This window comes from Notamacropus eugenii, chromosome 5 (genome assembly GCF_028372415.1).
Source record: "Notamacropus eugenii isolate mMacEug1 chromosome 5, mMacEug1.pri_v2, whole genome shotgun sequence".
NCBI classification, from domain to species: domain Eukaryota; kingdom Metazoa; phylum Chordata; class Mammalia; order Diprotodontia; family Macropodidae; genus Notamacropus; species Notamacropus eugenii.
The window spans coordinates 47,766,294-47,786,993 of NC_092876.1; the positions used below are offsets into that span (position 1 = coordinate 47,766,294).

The following is a 20,700-nucleotide window of genomic DNA, read 5'->3' on the forward strand; positions in this document are numbered from 1 at the left end:
CATCGTTCTCTGTGTTCAACTTCAATGTTGACTTTTCTGAGACTGTGGTGTTTCATAATTTGAAGCCATTTAAGATAACTCAGAGAATACTGGTGTTGAAAAGATTTGTTTTTACAGAAGTGGGCATTTTGGATCAGTTTCCCACCTGTTTGACTTGATCTCTTCCTGTTCAATTTTGGTCCCAACTCATTTGCTCTCTGAAATGCCTGTGCAAGATACACATTTCTCTTTTTTTCTCCAATGTTGTTAGGTCATTTTCTGTTTTCTTTTCCTCTTTTTATACTCTACCTTGTATTATAGGTGGGGCAGTATATCTGAAAATCAGGAAGACCTTAAGTTCAAAATCTGGCCTCCGACACTTCCCAGCTGTCACTTCACTTCTAACTTTAAAATTAGGATAATAAAGGTACCTACCTTACAGGGTTGTTGTGAGGATCAAATGCGATAATGTTGATAAAATTCTTAGCACAATGCCTGACCAATGAGTGCTTAATAAAAGCGGATTTCTTCCTTTGACAGTACAATATAAGCTCCTTGAGACCAGGGACTATACTGTTTTTCAGGTTTTGTTTCTGCAGAGCCTGGTAGTAAGTGTTTGTAGAATTGTTGAATATGTGTATGTGTATCCAGATGTATGGCCAGTAAATGGACTGTGTATCTGACTGGGTTTTGTAATGCTGGGCAATGTGTCCTTTATCTACAATGCAGGCGTTTATAAGCAATCTATTTTGAATGCCTTTCGATTTCATTGTAGAGGCTTTGTGGTGTTGCAGAGCTCAGTTTAATTAGTCCTCTCTGAAGAGGAGCATTTAGAGAATCACTGAAAGGGAATCCTTCTCTTTGAATTCTGCACAACACTGGAAAACACAGGGGAAACTTAGGTTTCTCTGCCTGATGCTTCATTTGAGGATACTCAAGAGATTGCTAGGTTATCTCTATGGTTGCATCTGTTATGGAAATGTGTATGATTTTAGTCTATGTGAGACTATTGGAAAGTGTATCTATTCTGCCAAATTTTATATGAAATACCAAGCCTATGTTTCACTAAGTCCAATGCTTTAAAACCAGCAAATGATGTGGTCATTCATCTGTACTCCCTACCCCTTTCAGGAGAATGGTGGACTTGGTTTCATGGTAGAAAGGTGTTAATGACCCCAATGACCTCTCTACCCCACTAAATGAAGGAGCCCTAGGAAGAACTCAAAAAACTTGCTTTTCTGAGTTACCTTGTCAGAGTAAGACTAGCAGCAATCCATCCCTCAAATCCCCTTTCCTTTGTGCAGAAACTAGACAGTCCTGATCAACGAGTGGCCAGCAATCCTCCAGGACTCATCTCTTCTCCCATGAGCCCCCTTCCCTCAATGCCTGGTCCTGCTGGACACAGAGAAGAACCTTTTTACAAAACCCTTGAGTGTATGGCTTTGGGGAGAGTGTCCTGTTCCCTTTGGGGTCCTGTGGCGGTACCAACTCCCTCCTCACTGACTACCCTTTCATTTTGTGAGTTCAGTAGTTATTCAGCAGCTTTTTAGTAGTGTCTGACTCTTCATGGCCCTATTAGGGTTTTCTTGACAAAGATACTCAAGTGGATTGCCATTTCCTTCTCCTGCTCATTTTATAGATGAGGAAACTGAGGCAAACATGATTAAGTGATTTGTCCAGAGCCACAGAGTGTGTGAGGTCAGATTTGAGTTCAGGAATCTTCCTGACACCTAACCCTATGTTTTATCTACTGCGCCACCTAGCTAGCTGCACCTCATTTTTTGAGTATCTCCCCTCAATAAAAGTGGCTTGTTTTATTATCTTGTGGTGTATTCCATGTTCCTTTGGGACAGTTTTGGTATTCTAAACCTTCCTTAGTCGTTTAGTCATTAATGACTTCCTTAGTCATTAAGATGAAAGATAAATTTGGATTATAAAGCCAGGGCTCAACCCTCTTCTACTACTACTGCCTATGTGACCTTAGGAAAGTCACTTAAACTCTTGCCTTCCTTATTTCTAAAATGAGCTTGCTGGACTACAATGATCTCTAAGGCTTCTATACAGCAGTGTGCAGACTAACTAGAACAAAATAAAATAAATTTATTGATAAATTTTACAACTTAATATGCAATAGGTCCTTATTTTGTTACAATCACTCCTTTTACACAATCTGGCATTGAGTTTATAGGATTTTTAACTCATCATGAAATCATATCACCTTGATACAAAGAGTACTTTTGATGAATAGACTTTTTAAAGTCTAACTTTGATTATAGTCCATAGATTTTCAATGCAGTTCCAATCAGGTGAGTTTTCAGGTCATTAAAGCATATTTATTTCTATAACTTGGATAAATTTAATTGCGATCACATCTTTCATGATGTATGACATTGTTTAAGGCTATGCTATAATGGTCCATCTCCATACTGAGACTTAATTCCAGAATAATTTAAAGGCATCTTAGTATATCATTATATTTATCAGAATTCAGAATTTCCTCAAAGGGGCCAAGACTCTAAGGCCCACTGGAAATTTTGTTTAATCTCTTTTTTTTTGGTGGATGCTTTATATCTTAACATGTCTGTTACCCATAGGCTTACCTGAACTTCTCCTGACAATGGTTTTCGATTATCCTTGAAAGTGAATTTCTATAGTTTTGTGATCCTTTTCCCAGTCTTCAGTAATTCAGTCTTTGTATTATATTGTCCATGATGAAAGTTTTTTCTTCAATAGTTAGCAGCTTTTTTCCTTAACTGGCTTTCTCGCTGTTCTTCCAACTTTTCAGGAAGGATCAATAGCCATCCCTGGAGCCTCCAGGTCACTCTGAAGGGCTTTGCTTATTTTCTGAGGGTTAGTCTGTTTCCCAGAGAGAGTCTGTCAGTTCATAGCATTGTTTTTCATTTTTGACCACATTTTCCTTTTCACTTTGCTATAAATGATCTTATTTCATTGTTGCCTTGGATGATCCTTGAAAACACTTGACCTGCCTACACCATTAGCGGTGGTAATATCTCCAGTAGCCATTGAAATGTGCTTTTTAAGAGCTACAACTTTTGTCCTTTTCCTAGTGCAACAGTCATTTTTAAAGATCAAGGAGGAAAGCATGACAAAAGAGAGGGATGGAATGTGTTTATAATCCAAAAGGCAGCTCTCTGCTGATGGCAGTGGGCATGGTTAGATGATTCAGTTTCACTTGGTTAAGGTCAGATGTGCTAAGTCAGGCTGGTGTCAGCAGAAGCACAAACTCATGGCTCTTGGCCAAGTGAAACCATGTTAAAATGGTTGCTTGTCCCAAATAATTTGCACACTACTGGAACTTGAAATCCTAAGATCGTATAACTAAAGGTGTACTCTGAGGACAAAGTCCTCTATGAATGCTTGGTGCTTTTCTTCTTTTCAACAAGGATATGTATGTATATAAGGTATGTATGAATATAATATTTTTATAAGGGTTTCATAGAGATTAAAAATAGGTCTACTGGTTGGTGGTCTTTTCCATTCTTTTACCATCTTCCCTTTTTGGAAGTATCTTGGAAATTCATTCCTATCTGCCTTGAAATAGTATCACAGCCCGCATAGTATCCCTTGATGATGGGTCAGGTCCCACCACTCTTTCTGACTTTGTCTCCTTCAGTTCCAGTGCAATGTCCTCACATCAGTCCACGAGGTACTGAGGCAGAGCCTTCCTTAGTCGAGCCAAGCAGAGCCATCTCCCTTTACGTCCATTAGACTGAATTAGATTCTTAGAATGATGCAGCTTAGTTGGCTTCCGCACTACACTCTGCAGGCTGATTTTCTAATTGGCTATTTTTCATCTCTGTTATAAGGAGAAAGCGACCAGTCTTTTACAGTAGTATCCTCTGAAGTTATGCAGGTGAATTTGTACCTTGATATGGTGTAGTCTCTCTAACTGGCAAGATATTTTTACTGGCTGAGGCATTTTCTGGCCAAAATTCTTTCATTTATAGCTAAATATCAATATGGATGTGGTTCATTTCCTCCAACAGAGTTTAAGAATTGTGTGATTCTTAGCACCCAATTCCCTTTTGCCATTAGAAGTGTAGAAACAGAAAAGGATTGTACATGGGTCACATGGTTGCCAAGACCTGCCTCAATTTCAGCTTTATTGGCACAGCCTTCATGAACCCAGGGTCACCTTACTACAATGAAATATCAGAGGACTTCAGTGGAGAATTTTATAATGTACTTAGACAATGACAAAAAAATAACACTAGAAAATTCTGAACAACCTGACTGTGTAGAGAGCTGTAGCTGAACATGAAGATATTTTGAACTTTAATTTTGGTTTCTTTTTTTTTAATGTATTATATTTTCATTTATTTATTTATTTTTATTAATTTAACTTTTAACATTCATTTTCACAAAATTTTGGGTTCCAAATTTTCTCCCCATTTGTCCCCTCCCCCGCCCCAAAACACCAAGCATTCTAATTGCCTCTTTCACCAATTTGCCCTCTCTTCTATCATCCCTCCCTTCCCTTGTCCCCATCTTCTCTTTTGTCCTGTAGGGCCAGATAACTTTCTATATACCCCTTCACCTGTATTTCTTATTTCCTAGTAGTGAGAACAATACTCGACAGTTGATCCTAAAACTTTGAGTTCCAACTTCTCTTCATCCCTCCCTCCCCACCCATTCCCTTTGGGAAGGCAAGCAATTCAATATAGGCCATATCTGTGTAGTTTTGCATAATTTTGGTTTCTTAATGAACACAGTCCATGGTTCTTTAGAAGAAGAGTGTTAATCATACAGGTGAACTTCTTCTCTTTGTGCTTACATTCTGTGAGGTAATGACCTCTAAGGCTTCCAGTGGGGATCTGGGATGTCGGTAAAATAGGACAGCTTATTCCATAAAGATGGAGAGGTCCTAAGTTAAGGGATTCATGAAATTACAGATTTAGAATAGGATTTTAGAGATCATCTATTCTAAGAAAAGTGACTTGCCTAACATCTGTAAGTCATAGGTTAACTGAGTTGGGATTTGAATTGAGGTCCCCAGATCTAGCAGGTTTCCCATAACCCATGCTACTCAAGTGTGGAAGTCAGATGAGCTTAGATTCTTTAATTAGTGAACATTTTCATGTCATTTATCAGCAGCTCATCATGCCCATTTTCTCTTGTATTTTTTAAGGTGTACTCGTGCTATTAAATCACAGGACTTGGACATACTATGGACCTTTTTTGGGGTCCAGTCTCATCCAGAACAGGAACTGGAGGGTGGAGAAGATTCTTTCTATGTCCCTTTCTGGCTCCCCAATTCTAGGCAGTTCTTCTACTTTCTCCCACCCCTTGGATGGCGATGATGGCAGCTTTCATCTTGGATGATATCTAATCTGAGGACTTAAGTCTTACTTGGCTTCTAGACCAAGTCCAAAGTCATTGATCGTCTTAGAAAACTCAACTATCTCCTGTTTTTATCTGCAATAGAATGTAAGCCCTTTGAGAGTAGGGGCTATTTCAGCTTTGTATTTGTATACCCAGCTTAGTGTCTGACACAGTAGGTGCTTAATACTTGAACAGAATTGAAACAGTTTCCTATGTTCATGCCCTTTTAATTGCAGTAGTAACTGTTTTTTTGCCACACCCCAGACCATAGCCTTCTGTTCCAGTCATTCTCGTGGCTCTGAAACTGGACCCTCACCCAATACAATTAATTAACCTCCAACCCATGAACAGAACTGTTAAAATACCTTCCTTTCCCTCATCTCTGTCTAAGTGCAATTCTACAGAAGTGATATCCAGTACCAGTGAGCACTCCAAACATTTGTTCAATGACAAAGGGGTAGAAAGATGATTTATTAGCCCAGTAGGACCCTGTCCTTTCAGAGATACAGCCATGCTTTTCCCGTGGGTTACCGATTGCTTCTGACATGGCACATAAAAACTGCTAGGGTGGTGACTGCAGGAGATCTATCAGTCTGGCAAATTGTACCGGGTTTTCTGAAGTTCCTACCAGCAAATTTAGCCCGGTTTCCCAGCTGTTCTTCAATTCTGTGGAGAACAGAAAGAGAAAAACCCATCATGTGTCAAATTCTAATGGCATAAAATTCCTTGCTTAGGGACTGGAGCAAGCAGCCAGTGCATGAGATGGAAAATGGAAATGATGCTACCTAGATGACTTTCCCTGGGCCTTGGGTCACAGCAGACGATTCACAAACCTTCAAGTGTAATGGAAACGTTAGTAGTTTTTATAATAATCTCTCTAACCCACAAGGGTCAAGAAAGGCCAAATGCTCTGTTGCATCCCTTTCAGGCTGTGGCGAGCCCTGAGGGCCTGCCCATAATCTGGCCAGTTTCTCTCCCACTCTAATCATAGTTCTCAGCAACTTCTTTCAGCACAACTTCTGGTAAACGATCTTTTTAGAATATAGCATGCATGATTTTTCCACCCCCTGCCACCTCCTAATCTACAGCCCTTATACCGGAGTGCCAGGGGCCTCTCTGCTTGCACCCCACGGCCTTGGCTTGCCAGTTCCCAGCATCTAGTGATGTCACTGTCCAGACTGGTACTGTCCTCTGTGGGTCTGCATGGTCACCCCTATCCTTTCTCACGGTGGGGGTGGGACAGGGTGTTGACTGTCCTCTTCCCTACAACCCTACAATTCACAGTGTTGTCCCTCCAAATATCCTGCCCTTCCGGGTGATCAGCTGGCTCATGTCACCCTATTTCCATCCCAGCCCAGCCACTCACAGGCGTGGCTGCATCTTAGACTTCCCCAGGAACCCAGCTCTGATCTGGAGTTCCATCTTCTGTCTCTTCAAGTCACCCCAATCTTGGGCTCCTCAGTCGGGAGCCATTCTTCTCATCTGTACCGCAGCTACCAAAATAATCTAACAGACGTAGACTATGTCACTCTCCTGCTCACAAACCTGAGGTAATTCCCTACTACCTAGAAGAGAAAGTAAAACTAATGACCCTGAAGCACTTGGGCCCCCCATAACTGGGCTCCAACCTCCCCTTCTAGCTTGAATTCCCATTACTCCCCTGGACTACTAGCTATTTCTTGAATTTGATCTATGAAGACAGCAGCTGGGTGGTGCACTGGATAGAGTGCTGGGCTTGGAGTCAGGATGACTTGAGTTCAAACCCAGCCTCAGACACTTACTAGCTGTGTAACCCTGGGCAAGTCACTTCAGTCTGCCTGTCTCCAGTTTCCTAATCTGTAAAATAAGCTGGAGAAGCAAATGGCAAACCACTGCAGTATTTTGCCAAGAAAACCCCAAACGGGGGCACGGAGAATTGGACGCGACTGAAAAATGACTGAACAGTAACAAGAAGAACAAAGCTTGGAACACAGTTCTGAGTAACAATAAATGGCTGGCATGAGTCTCTGTGCAGATCAGTATTTTCAAGCTAGACAGACAAAGGGAAGTGCTGTCTGCGCTCCCTGGGCTGAATGTGGAATCTAAATTGCTGGGGTAGAGTCCTACTACTCACCACTGCTTAAGGCTTCTGACCGAGGTGCTTCTCCATCCTTCGGAGCCTACATTTTTTCTTTCTCAAGTGTGAATAACAACATTTACTACTACCTATGTCACTGAGCTCGGGTGAGACTCAAGGGAGAACCTGGGAACTGTCCAAGGGCTAGGCCTTCAACAACATGGAAAGAACAGCACTTTTAGAAGATGGAAGGATGATCTGGGGCAAACTGTGGCATGGAAGCTGTGAGAGATCACAAGATGAACCAAGGTGAGAACCACGGTTTTACAATGATTTTCAAAACCAGTTAGGGAGAAAAGGGAAGAAGCATTTACCTAAGACTCTACTGTGTGTAGGGCACTGTGCTATGTGCTTTACAGATATTACCTCAATAATACTGATCCTCTCAAACAACCCTGGGAGGTAGGTGCTGTTACTATCTCCATTTTACAGATGAGGAAACTGAGGCAGACAGTGGTTAAGTGACTTGCCCAGGGTCCTATAGCTAGTAAGAATTTGAGAGTGGGTTTGATGGGTCATCCTGAGGCTCCTCACTCTGCACTGTAGCGCACCCCAGCTACACCATTCCCCTCAGGGCAGAAGAAAAAAATTAAGCATTGCAAGTTAGTAAGACATGAAATTTAGTCATGTGTCAAGGCAATCTCTAGCAGATCAATTTTAAGATTCTGTCAGAATTTTCCTGGAAAGGAATATGAAAAAAATAGAAATCAGCTGAACTGAAGGAAATTCACTGGGCTTCCCTAGCCTTGAGTAAAGTGCGCCTCTCCCCAGCACTGTCCACATACCAATGTATCCAAGTGACTTTGAGCAAATCACTTCACCTGTCTGGTTTCAGCCTCCTGTACACAAAGATAATTAACTACAAACAGAAGCACAATACTATGGGCCATGGAGGGCTCAAACAGCTGGGGATTCGGGAAAGAAAAAGAAATCCCATCTTGTCCTTGGGGATGCCCGCTGATCAAGGCAGTAATACAAACAGACATTTCAATAAAATCATAGAATTTAGAGCAGGGACGGACTCTGGAGACTGGGTAGTCCACCTCCCCTCACTTTGCAGAGGAGACAGCTGGGGGCAGAGAGATTAAGGGGATTCCCCATGGCTCACACCTGCTTAAGGAACAGAGCTGGACTCCAAACGAAATCTGTGTATAAACTGGGTTCTGTTTTCTGCATCATGCCTCCTTATTCACTTCAGGGTACAAAAGATTCTGAGACGTCCCTTCATTCTAAAAAAGGAAAGGTCGCCAGGGCTGGATTGTTTTTGGTGAACCGCATATTGCTAGTCAGGACACAGGGATCGTCCCAGAGGCAAGGCCTGTGTGCTCAGTGCTGCATTCCCTGGGAGGAGAGGGATAAGCTGGGGGATGGATCACTGGAGGGAGTATCTCCATTGCTAAGGTCACAGACTTAACCACTTAAGTACCAAGGGAAGAAGAGCTTTTTTGATTTTCCCTCACAAGCTCCCAAAACACCTCACCTGAGAAGCTGATTATACTTGGCCAGACGCTCAGATCGACAAGGGGCACCAGTCTTGATCTGGAAGAAAGCAAGGCAGGAACAATCCTTGTAGCTGAGCACAGAGTGGGAAGGCTCTGCAGGTGGGATGTGACTGCAAGAAGGGGCAGGGGAAGGTCACTCAGGGCCCGAAGGACTGTGACTCCAAAGACAAGCCCAGGCCTAGAAGAGGCCTTCCCCAATGACATGGTGGAAGGAAGCTGGGACATCCTGGCCTTCTGGTAGATCATGGCTAGGGAAGGCAGGACATGCTGATTATGTGAGGTTTTCTCTTAGTCATTTCAGGGAGACATGCAGAATATCTTCTGACTTGGTCACCTTGAAGTCTGGGGCTGGGAGGGTGCAAGGGGTTCAGCACAAAACATTACTTTACCTGCCCAGTGCAGAGACCCACTGCTAGGTCTGCAATGAAGGTATCTTCAGTCTCCCCAGAACGATGGGAAACCATTACTCCCCACCCACTAGACTGGGCCAACCTGCACCTACATGACCCAACAAAAAAGACAGAAAACACATGTGACGACATCTTAAGCAAGTCACTTCCTTTGTACAAAGCACCTGTGCTCAACACTGAGAGAGACAAAGTTCAGGTCAGACCATGGAGCCCAGGCTAATGGGGGATATGAAACATAACAAAAATGGAACGGACATAAGGAAAGTTTGTAAGAGAGTCCCAAAGTTCTAGGTCGCTGCTGAGTGGACATAAGTAGTGGGGAAATCAAGAAAGGCTTCATGGACTGTGTGACATTTGGCACCTGGGAAGGCTTGGTGGAAGGGAAGGCATTCTCTTTAGGAGTCAAGAATGATAAAAAAATACAGAAATGTGAAAATGAAATGTGTGAGACAGTTTGGTTGAAGCCCAGAGGACTTGGTGAGAAGAATTCAGACAAGAAAGGTCAGGCAAGCGGCCCCAGACTGTGGAGGGCCTAAATGGTAGGCCATGTGATAGTTACAGAAACTTGTTGAAGAATCTTGATCAGCAGAAGGGTATAACTTGATCTCTGTTTATTTTGTTCTGGTCTCAAGAGGGTAGAGAGTGAAAAGGCCACTGAAAGTGTCCAGAGAGATGATAATGAGGGCCAGCCCTAAGGTAGCAGCAGTGAGAATGGAGAGGAGAGGACAGATGGAGGGAGAATCGACAGGACTTGGTAAGGGAGAAGAAATGAGTAGAAAGAACAGATGAATGGTGACCAAGGCTCTGGGAAGGACACACTTCAGTTCTCAGTCATTTAAAGTTCAGTTCCTCAACTTTGGTTAGAATCACAGCAAGGTCACCAATGGCCCAGTGACTTGTTCCCACAGCCTCTGTCCTGCTCTCTGCCACTTTAATGTCTACCATCAAACTTCCTTAAACCTGGCCATTGAGGCACAGGTCTATGAACAACCTTGTCTCATGTCCACAGGACTGGGCCTGGCACGTTTAGCCTCCTGGGTGTTCAGATGACTCTCACTCCTGGAAGAGCTCCTGTACTTGCCAGAGGACTTACGCCTGAATCGATTCTGTGACAGTGCCAATCTGGTTCACTTTCAGCAGGAGGCAGTTGCAGGATTTTTCCTTGATGGCCTTTCTGATGCGCGTACGATTGGTCACTGTGAGATCATCCCCTACCACTTGGATGTCTACGGAAGCAGTGAAATCCTTCCAAGATTCCCAATCATCCTGGTCAAAGGGATCTTCAATAGACACCACTAAGGGAAGGAGAAGGTCAAACGTGAATGGGGTATACGGATGGTGCTGAATTCCAATGTGTGTTTTATACAGAGGACCCTCAGAAATAGCTTCTCATTTAAGTACAGGCCAATAAACCCAAGTTTCTCTGAGGACCTAGCCCTCTATCAGGGCACAAGAGACAACTCAGAATTTTGGGACAAGAAACCTTCAAATCAATCTGTGTTGTTTTAAGTGTAACAGAAGGGGGAAAGGAGGAATAGGAAAAGGGAAGGCAATAAACATTTACATGCTTAGTGTTTACTGTGTGCCAGGCACTCTGCTAAGCACCTTTTGCAAATATTATCTCATTTGATCCTCAAAACAACCCTGCTAGATAGGTGCTACTGTTATTATTCCTCTTTTACAGATGAGGAAACTGAGGCAGAGAGTTAAGTGACTTGCCCAAGGTCACACAGCTAGTGAAGAGCTGAGACCAGATTTGAATTCAGGTCTTCCTGACTCTAGGCCCAGCTCTGTTCCCACTGGGCCCCGGGAGCTCCTTCTAAGTACTGAAAGGAAGTTACAAGCAATAGCTACACTGCTTTGGAGATCCCTGGAATCCCAGTGCCCCAAAGACTCACTGCACAACTGTGAGTGCCGTGAGTGGACTCGGCACTCGTGCATGGACCATGCCAGGGGCTCATGGCTCCTACAGTTCCCACGGCTCCCACAGTCACTGACTGAGTTACTACTGCACCCTGGGAGCTGGAGCCTCCAGTTTTGCCCTGCCCTCTTCTAAGCTGGGAGATAGAAGCCCAACCCCAAGGGCCTCACCTGGGTAATCCTTGATAAAAGACTTGTATAGGCTGCTGAGATCCTCTGAAGTGATGGGTTTGCTGGGGTCATCAGGACTCTTGAACTCCAGGTCGTACTTTCCATCCCTGTAAAACTCTGAGGCAGCGACACCCACACCAATGACAACATGCTCGGTGTAGCCAGCCTTAGCAATGGCTTCTTTCAGCAGTTCAAGAGCTGGAAGACATGGAAGCAGCAACAATGAGAGTAAGGATATAGTATGCCCATAAACTATGCTGGAGGAATGGTTAGAAATTTTCCTCAAGAGGAATCAGGCAGGGAGAGGAAGAGATGCTCTTTCCACAATTTGTCTGGGGCCGAGCTCTAGTTCCCTTTACTCGCCCCAGGCTGGAAGATGACAAGCTATTTCTAACCAAGAGTGGCACAGCCCTTCCAACTAGGTCACACAGTGGGAAATTTGGTCTGGTCATTAAGGAGTCTTAATTCTGACAAGCAGCCCAGATTTAGAGCCTGGGGCAGGTCTGTGGGCCAAACTGTAGTTACAGTAAGCCACTGAGATAAGGCCTTTCAGAGCAGCAAAGTTTAAACAGAACCAGCAGCTGAGGATCTCAGCACAGGTATACAGACTGCAGACATAGAGGCCAGAACTGGGAGGGCCTCTAGCCTCAATCATCAAACATAGATGCCACAGAAATCGGTGCCTTCTAGAGGAAAGTCTCCCACTATAAATGGAACTTCATTTAGTTGTGCTTAATCGCTTAAGTACTACTAAGGTTTAATTAGCCAAAATAACTGGAGAAAAGTTGAAGATAACTCATGGTTCTGAACCATGACCCCTTTCCTGAACATTACTGATTTCAGACATTTCCAGGTGCAAAAGGGCTCAAAGCATACAGTCAGTCTCACTTAGGGAAACACTCAGACCAGTCAGTGTTCACGTGTGTCCAGCTATCTGAGGAAGAACAAAGTAAAACATATCAGGATTCTTTCTGGTTTTGTTTTTGGGGTTGAAAAGGAGGGACTAGCTACCTCGTAGAAGCATTAAGTCCCAGCCTCCACACTCTCGCTCTCTAAGGCACATGCTTTTAAAACAGCAGAAAGAACACAGCTTTCCCAACAGTCTGAAATGACTGACATATGGGCATAACTGAGTAAAGAAAGAGCCCAGCAGAGGGCTGACCCTGGAGCAGGAAAAAGGCGAGATTCTGACTTAAAAGCCCTCTTGGAAAAATGCACCAGGACCCCAAGGGCCGACCTCACCTGAATCTGGCTTGTGCCACTTAACAGTCTCACCTTCTTTATTCTCCAGGATGTTAGGAGCAAAGCCACCCTCATCCCCCACATTGGTGGCGTCCTGTCCGTATTTCTGCTTAATCACACTCTTCAGGTTGTGGTAGACCTCAGACCCAATGCGCATGGCCTCCCTGAAGTTTTCGGCTCCTATAGGGAGTATCATGAACTCCTGCATGGCCAGCTTGTTACCAGCATGGGAGCCACCATTGATCACGTTGAAGGCCTGGGTAGGAAGACAGACAGTGACCACAGTGGGTGCCAGAGGCTCGTCTGGGAGTTCTGCTTCTCTGGGCCAGCTCTACGAAGGCAGAGACAGTCTAGATGAAAATCTCCCACCCAGTCTGTCTCCCATCAAGCCACAGAGATGTTCCCTTCTGTTCTCTGCTATCAATGCTATGTGGGCTGATTCCCTTTGGAAGCAGAAATCCTCAGACCTCTGGAGGTCTTCTAGCCCAGACAGATGCAGAGGCCCTAAGCTGGAGAGGTTTAAACAAGAGACCTACTGGTACAGGTAGAATGATCTCTTCTTTACAAGCAAGGTCAGCAATGTGGCGGTACAAGGGTACACCTCTCTCGGCAGCTCCAGCTTTGCAAACAGCCAGAGATACTCCAAGTATGGCATTTGCACCGAATTTACCTGAAACAGGACAAGAGATCTGTTCAAAAAAGATATTTCTTTAAAGATCATCCATCTGAGTCCTTTTTTTTTTCCTGTTCCTGCTTTTTAACATATGAGATACCACACAATAATCAACAAAGGCCTATTCAGCAGGTGGTCTATAACACTGGCACTAAAAAATGTTTATAAGAGAATATAGTCGTTCTTCCAAACATTTTTTTATTTAAACAATCTGTATTGCTATCTTCTGCTTGTATTCACCTTTGGTCCCAAATATTTCTCCTCTGCTTCCTTTGCCTCCTTCTGAGGGAACCCGTTCCTCGTAACAAAGAATAAAAAGCAAGGAACAAGCAATCTGGCCTGGAGACTGAAAATCTGGCCTCACACACTAACTGCGTGACCCTGGGCAAATCACTTAATGCTGCTTGCCTCAGTTTCCTCATCTGTAAAATCAGCTGGAGAAGGAAATGGCAAACCACTGCATTCTCTGGGCCGAAAGGACCCCAAATGGGGTCAGCATATGACGGAAACAACAATAAAGCTAATACTCCAGCTGAGTCTGACAGTCCAGGCAATGCGCCTCCTCCCACTTCTGCAAAGAATTTTCTTATCTCCTCCTCCAGGCAAAGCCTGCTCATTATAATTCATTATATTTATTTGTGCTTCTGCTTATTCCCTTCTGTATCAAGTTCAAATAAGCCTTTTCATGTTTTTCTGTATTCATCACAATTTTTAAATAGTGAAACAACAGTTGCACTTACGTATCACAATTTGTTTATCTCAATCAATAGGCATTCCATCTGTTGTTCATTCATTTTAGCCATGTCTGATGCTTCATGACCCCATTTGGGGTTTTCTTGGCCCAGAGAATGCAGTGGTTTGCCATTTCCTTCTCCAGCTCATTTCACAGATGAGGCAAATAGGGTGAAGTGACTTGCCCAGGGTCACACAGTTAGGAAGTGTCTGAGACCAGATTTGAACTCAGGAAGATGAGTCTTCCTAACTTTAGGCTCAGCACTCTGCACGATGGCACCACCTAGCTGCCAATCCATCTACTTTGTTTCCATTTTTTTGCTACCAAAGAGTGCTGCTTAAATATACATATTTGAGTATATATGAGACCTTTCTTTTCTCACGGTACATTCCTAGCAATGGAATCTCTAGGTCCAAGGATATGTATTTTTTTTAAAGCACAATTCCAAAGAAAGGTGCAATCTGTTAACTCTTGACCGCTATGGGCACAATATAAGCCAACAAACATTTATGAATGCCCACTCTTTTACATAGTGCTACTGCATGTGCTGAGTGGGGTGAGAATAGAAAGATTTACATAGAGGCTCTGTCCTCAAGCGAGTTTAGTAAGGCATGACAACAGCACAGATGGTGGTAAGAGACATATAACATGTGAAGTGCATTGGGAGAGACAAAATAAAGTGCTCTGGAAGTCTGAAGGCAAAGGCTGTTACCCCTGGTGGCTCAGTAAAAGATTCCAGGAGGAAGTGATGTTTAAAGTGGGCTTCAAGAGATAAAGGGGATTCAACAGGGTCCAGAAGGGGCATAAATTTCTGGAAGGCAGAAGAGAGGGGAGGAGTAGGGGAGACAAGACCCCCAGGACTGCAGCCTGTAGGCAGGGATCCCATCTGGGAAGGGGTTGCTTTGGAATTGTTAATCAGTGATCAGCTGACAGACATCTGACTGGCCTTAAGGAAAAAAAAAATCTAAGAGGAAGAAGCCAGTAAGTCAATTAATTAGTTCATTTCTTGCACAAGGCACAGTGAAAGAAAATGTGCAGGGGCCTGGGAGGTTGGCTTCAGTTTTAAAGATTCCTAATCCTTTTGGGGATGTCAGTCTTTGGGGGAGGTTCTATCTTTTTATTTTTAAAAATCAATTTAGCTGGCATACCCTACTGGCTTCATTGCAGCCTTTTTTTAAATTAAAAAAATTTTTTTAACCGTCTGCCAATCAGAAAAACAAGCCATCTCCTGTTTGAGCAGGAAGAGTTCTAAACAGGGGGAGATGACACTTTCAGTTGATTTCCTCAGCCAAGGGAATGGGATTTGAATTTCAGCTTTAGCAAATTTGACAACCAGGGACTCTAAGCCATGAAACACACATTGGCTATTTCCCATAGCAAACCCTTCCCTCCAGAGTTTTGCAATTCTTGTCAGGACAAATCCAACTGAATTCAGCAAACAAAATTTATTAAGTAACTATTATGTACAAAGCACTAGGCTAGCTACTGCAGAGAGAGGGAGGGAGGGAGAGAGGGAGGGAGGGAGGGAGAGAGGGAGGGAGGGAGAGAGGGAGGAAGAGAGGGAGGGAGGGAGGGAGAGAGGGAGGGAGGGAGGGAGGGAGAGAGGGAGGGAGGGAGGGAGAGAGGGAGGGAGGGAGGGAGGGAGGGAGGGAGGGAGGGAGGGAGGGAGGGAGGAAGAGAGGGAGGGAGGGAGGGAGAGAGGGAGGGAGGGAGGGAGGGAGGGAGGGAGGGAGGAAGAGAGGGAGGGAGGGAGGGAGGGAGAGAGGGAGGGAGGGAGGGAGGGAGGGAGGGAGGGAGAGAGGGAGGGAGGGAGGGAGGGAGGGAGGGAGAGAGGGAGGGAGGGAGGGAGGGAGAGAGGGAGGGAGGGAGGGAGGGAGGGAGGGAGAGAGGGAGGGAGGGAGGGAGGGAGGGAGGGAGAGAGGGAGGAAGGGAGGGAGGGAGGGAGGGAGGGAAGGAGGGAGGGAGGGAGGGAGGGAGGGAGAGAGGGAGGGAGGGAGGGAGGGAGGGAGGGAGGGAGGGAGGGAGGGAGAGACAGCGAGAGAGACACACACACACACACAGAGATCCTGGTGACATTAAATTGCTTAGCTTGCCCAGAAGCGGGGGTGGGCAGAATAAAATCTACAAACAGATAAGCACACCCAAGGGACACAGCCTGGGTCTGAAGGCTGGGGAGGGAGACCTGCAGTCTGAGGGTGCACTGCAGATCCAGGGGAGGAGGGAGGAGGGAAAGCTGAGCTCCCAAAGGCTGAGCAGCAAGGGTATCTTTTGTCCTACTTTCTCTGGGATTGTGTACATTTCTGGGAGACAAAGGAAAGCCAATTCCACTGTGAACCTGTTAAATGCTACCTAAATCCATATGGGAGGAAAGGATGCGCACTCAGGAGGAGGGCCAGGACCACTGCTCTGGGCTACAGAACACTTCTTCATTGCTTCAGGCATTTTCAGTCGTGTCTGACTCTCCATGACCCCATTTGGGGTTTTCTTGGCAGACAAACTGGACTGATTTGTCATTTCCTCCTCTAGCTCATTTTACAGAAGAAGAAACTGATGCAAACAGGGTGAAGTGACTTGCTCAGGGTCACCCAGTTAGAACTGGAGGCCGGATTTGAACTAAGAAGATGAGTCCTCCCGACCCTAGGCCTGCTGCTCTATCCACCGAATCACCAGGTTCCCCCCAAACCGTCTAACCCCGAGACTGCTTTATGGCTACTGCTAGAGAGGAACAACAGACAGGCCACTGCCCTTCCAAGCACAAAAGAATCCAAACTATTTTTCCAAACTAGAAGGAACATCAAGAAATTCCCTTATTCACTTTCAGGGAAGACCATGCAAAGACCTGGCATCCTTTTCTCAGTGGGATTCTACAAGGAGATTCTCCTTGATGCGCCCTGCTTCCAGCCTGTCCCTGGGTGGGGAATGCTTTTCCTCCAGGCTCCTCACAGCTGGTCTCCCTGCCCCCACCTTCTGTGAGAAGCCACTCCTGGTCCCCTTCGAGGTGAGGGAAGGCCCTGTGCCCCATCTCCATCTCCTCTGTACACAGTTGCTGTTGCCATCAGACTATGAGCTCCCGAGGGCAGAGACCATCCTCACATCCCTATGCTGGAGGATTTGACTTATCATTTCAGCATTAGTAGCTCACTTTTATTCTCAGTGCCGTCCATGCTCAGCATCAGGTGGTCGATTTTCTCCTGATCCACGACACAAAGTTTCTGGAAGGCAGAAGAGAGGGGGCTGTAGGGGAGACAAGAGCCCCACGTATGTGGCCCGAAAGCAAGGATCCCATCTGGGTAGGGATTGCTTTGGAATTCTTAATCAGTGATCAGCTGACACACTTCTGATTGACCTTAAGAAAAAAATCTAAGACGGAAAAGCCAGTAAGTCAATTAATTATTCATGAAAATATTTAATGAAAATCTCTGGCACATGAGACGCTGAGTCCTCCTGCCTCTTATTTCACCGCAGTGGCTCGGGGTGATAAAGATGCATCTGACTGCATTTCTGTCACAGTTTTCCTTCTCTCTACACAGATAGCATCTGGTGAATTCTCAGGTATTGTCAGGATGATCCCTGTGATAATACAAGGGGGATTTGGGCAGTGAGGGGCACTCTCTTTACCCTCAGTGCAGATTCTAAGCTCTCCATGAATTAGTAGTTAAATCTTAGGGAGCTGCTTGAGGCATAGAGTTTGGCTGAGGTGCCCGAGCTCCAAATGCAAACAAGTGTCAGAGGTTGAATTTGAACCCAGGTCTCCCTAATTCCAAGCTCATCACTGTTCATTATATCACACTGTCAGGGATAAAGAAATCCATAAATCCTCAATAGCCATGTGCATAGCACCATGTTAGATATTAAAGAATAATGAAGCAGAACACGCTCTTTGCTCTGTTGATAGCTTCAAGGGCATTTTCATTCTCCTTCCCCTTGCCACTGATGGTACCCAGAGCAGTACCTGAGGGTCACGCTCTGCTAGCCCTGCTGAGCTCGCTTGGAAACGAATTTCTAGCAAGTGGCAAAGAAAGAGTTATTTTCACCATTATGCCACACTGGGACCACAACATATTCAAAATATCATGCCATTTAATTTTTTTCAGGTACCCTTTTATCTTTAATTATTATCAATACTGGTAAAATTAGGATTTTCCAAGCCCTTTCTTTGCCCTAGCCTATTCCCAGGGCATGGGCATGGGTTTTTATATGGGGAAATGAATCAATTTAATTTAATTCAACAAATATTTACTCACTGGTCTGTGGAAAATGCTGGGGATATGGAGACATAAACAAAATAGTCTCTGACCTCAGAAAACTGCCATTCCATTGGGGTCTAGGCATAAGGGTCTGGATTCCCAGTAACGCAGGGAACAAGAGGTGTTTTTGGGAGCTGCAAATAATGTACAGGAATGAAGGAAACAGCTTCCCAAGGTAAATATTAAGGTTGCAAGACTTGCTACGAACAGCTAGGAAGTGGCACCATAGTGCATAGAGCTCCAGGCCCGGAGTCAGGAAGAACTCATCTCCAAGTTCAAATGCGGCCTCAGACACTTACTAGTTGTGTGACCTTGGGCAAGTTCCTTAACCCTATTTGCCTTAGTTTCCTCATCTGCAAAATGAGCTGGAGAAGGAAATGGCACCACTCTAATATCTTTCTCAAGAAACCCCCAAATGGGGTCATGAAGAGTCAGGCATGACTGCAAAACAACTGAACATCCATCCTTCCATCCATCCTTCATCCATCCATCCATCCATCCATCTATCCATCCATCCATCCATCCATCCATCCACAAAGATCAAAGCTGAATCAATCTCTAAGATGATCAGATTTCAGGTGATGAGTCAGGTAAGAGTCAGGCAGACTAATCAACAAAGGCTTGCGCTATCTAATGAAACCTTGTCCTCAAGGAAAAAGGTAAATGGGAAAATGTCTGATCCTGGCTCAGATGGGAATATTTTCCTTTTTTTCAGAGAAAGTTTCAGAATCCAGCTGCCAAAGAAGCTATTGCTCAGTGCTCTGACAGTTTGCACAGGAAGCCCTTCCCTCAAGGCTCCAGGAGGGCCCTCTGGAAGCAGCCCCATTCTGCTATGTCATTAAGTTTTCAGTCACTGAGCCTCAAATGACCTTTTTGCAACTTCTACTCCAGCCAGGAGAATGTAAACTTTTTGAGGTAGGAATGGGATCGCTTCTGTCTTTCCCTACTCAGCACCAACCCTGGAATACCTTAATCAATGCTGGCTGAGCTGAATTCTGCCCTCTGGGCCAAACAGAACCAGTCGAATGAGATGGCCTTCCAAATACCTGCAGGTCCCTTGTTTTTCCCTTCTCTAGGCTGAACACCCTAAGGTTCCCTCAAATTATGCTCATACAGCATTAACTCTAGGCTCTTCATGGCCTTGACTCCTCTCCTCAGAACAATCTCCAGTATAATTAGCCATGTTCCCTCCCCCCCCCAACGCCCAGAACTGACTGTAGTGCCCCCCTGATGGGTTCTACACAGGGCAGAGCACACAAGGAAAGAGCCCTGGGGATGGAATCGAAGGACCTGGGTTCAAATCCTACCTTTTCCACTAGCTGGGTGTAATCCTAGCCAAGTCATTTAACTCTCCTGAGTTTCATCTTTAGAATGATGACCTCTAAGGTCCCTTCCAGCTCTAAATATACAGTGTTCTTCTTGAAAGCTCGGCCTTTCTTAGCCAGGCCAAGCACAACCAGACAAGCGTTTCTTAAGTGGCTACTGTGTGTCAGGCACTTGTGCCGGGTGCTGATGGTAACACTTCTCACCAAAATCGTTTGTATTCAACCGGGAGAGGAACTGTTCAGATAATGTTTACATAAAATATCAGCAAATAATTGCAATATCATTTCACTGTGGGAAACACTAGCAGCCTAAGGTCTCGTGGGGGGAGGGAGGTGCCTCTGAAGAAGCCCTGGCCGAAGCTGGGATTCTAAGGAGGTGCCCTCCAGATGTGGGGAGCCCGTCTGCTTTGTTACCTGTCATACAGTACAGATGATTCCAAGTGAGCGTGTGGGGAAAAAAATCCCTCAGCGTCTTTTGTGGGCAAAAATATTGTCTTAATATTCCTCCTTCATCATGAGACAGAACTCAAGCATAAGGCTTTACATCTATCCTTATTAAATATAAATTAAATTACATTTTATCAGTCCAATGATCTAGCCCAGTGGTGTCAAAACTCAAAATAGAAATGGAGGCCACTAATCCATACATAAGACTCTTGCACAGTGACTTAGTTTTAAAATGTAATGTGATGTATGTTTTATTGTATTTTGTTCAATACTTTCTAATTATATTTTAATCTGGTTCAGGCTGAGTGTTGTAGGCTGCATGCAGGCTTCATGTTTGACAATCTGACCTTGATTGTTTGTCTTTTTTTTTATACTGACTGTCATTCACTGGGTGAGCTAATCCACCAGATGCTGTCTATACCATTATCCATCCAATTCATTGGTAAAAATGTCAAATGAACCATGATAAGGAAATAGTGACTTTAGGTTCCCTCTCTTGCTTCTGTGTGTCTGTATGTGTGTGTGGTATGTGTGTGTGTGCGTGTGTATGTGTGTGCATATGTGTGAGAGAGAGAGACAGACAGACATACAG

At 44.7% G+C, this 20,700-nt stretch overlaps 1 protein-coding gene across 4 annotated transcripts in view; it reads right to left on the reverse strand.

Annotated features, from left to right (window-relative positions):
* Positions 1–5,760: 5,760 nt before the first annotated feature.
* LOC140504158 (alpha-enolase-like) overlaps positions 5,761–20,700 on the reverse strand; it is a 38,038-nt gene continuing 23,098 nt past the window's right edge. For 3 of the 4 annotated variants that reach the window (XM_072608776.1, XM_072608777.1, XM_072608778.1), the window contains 8 exons: positions 17,232–17,301; positions 13,220–13,353; positions 12,717–12,939; positions 11,442–11,639; positions 10,444–10,645; positions 9,330–9,438; positions 8,919–8,977; positions 5,761–5,988 (listed from right to left, as the gene is read on the reverse strand). In XM_072608776.1, coding sequence (XP_072464877.1) covers positions 5,850–5,988; positions 8,919–8,977; positions 9,330–9,438; positions 10,444–10,645; positions 11,442–11,639; positions 12,717–12,939; positions 13,220–13,353; positions 17,232–17,301 — 1,134 coding nt within the window. In that variant the 3' untranslated portion in view covers positions 5,761–5,849. Of the gene's footprint in view, positions 5,989–8,569; positions 8,668–8,918; positions 8,978–9,329; positions 9,439–10,443; positions 10,646–11,441; positions 11,640–12,716; positions 12,940–13,219; positions 13,354–17,231; positions 17,302–20,700 lie in introns of those variants that run through there. The other variant, XM_072608779.1, reaches the window with a different exon arrangement.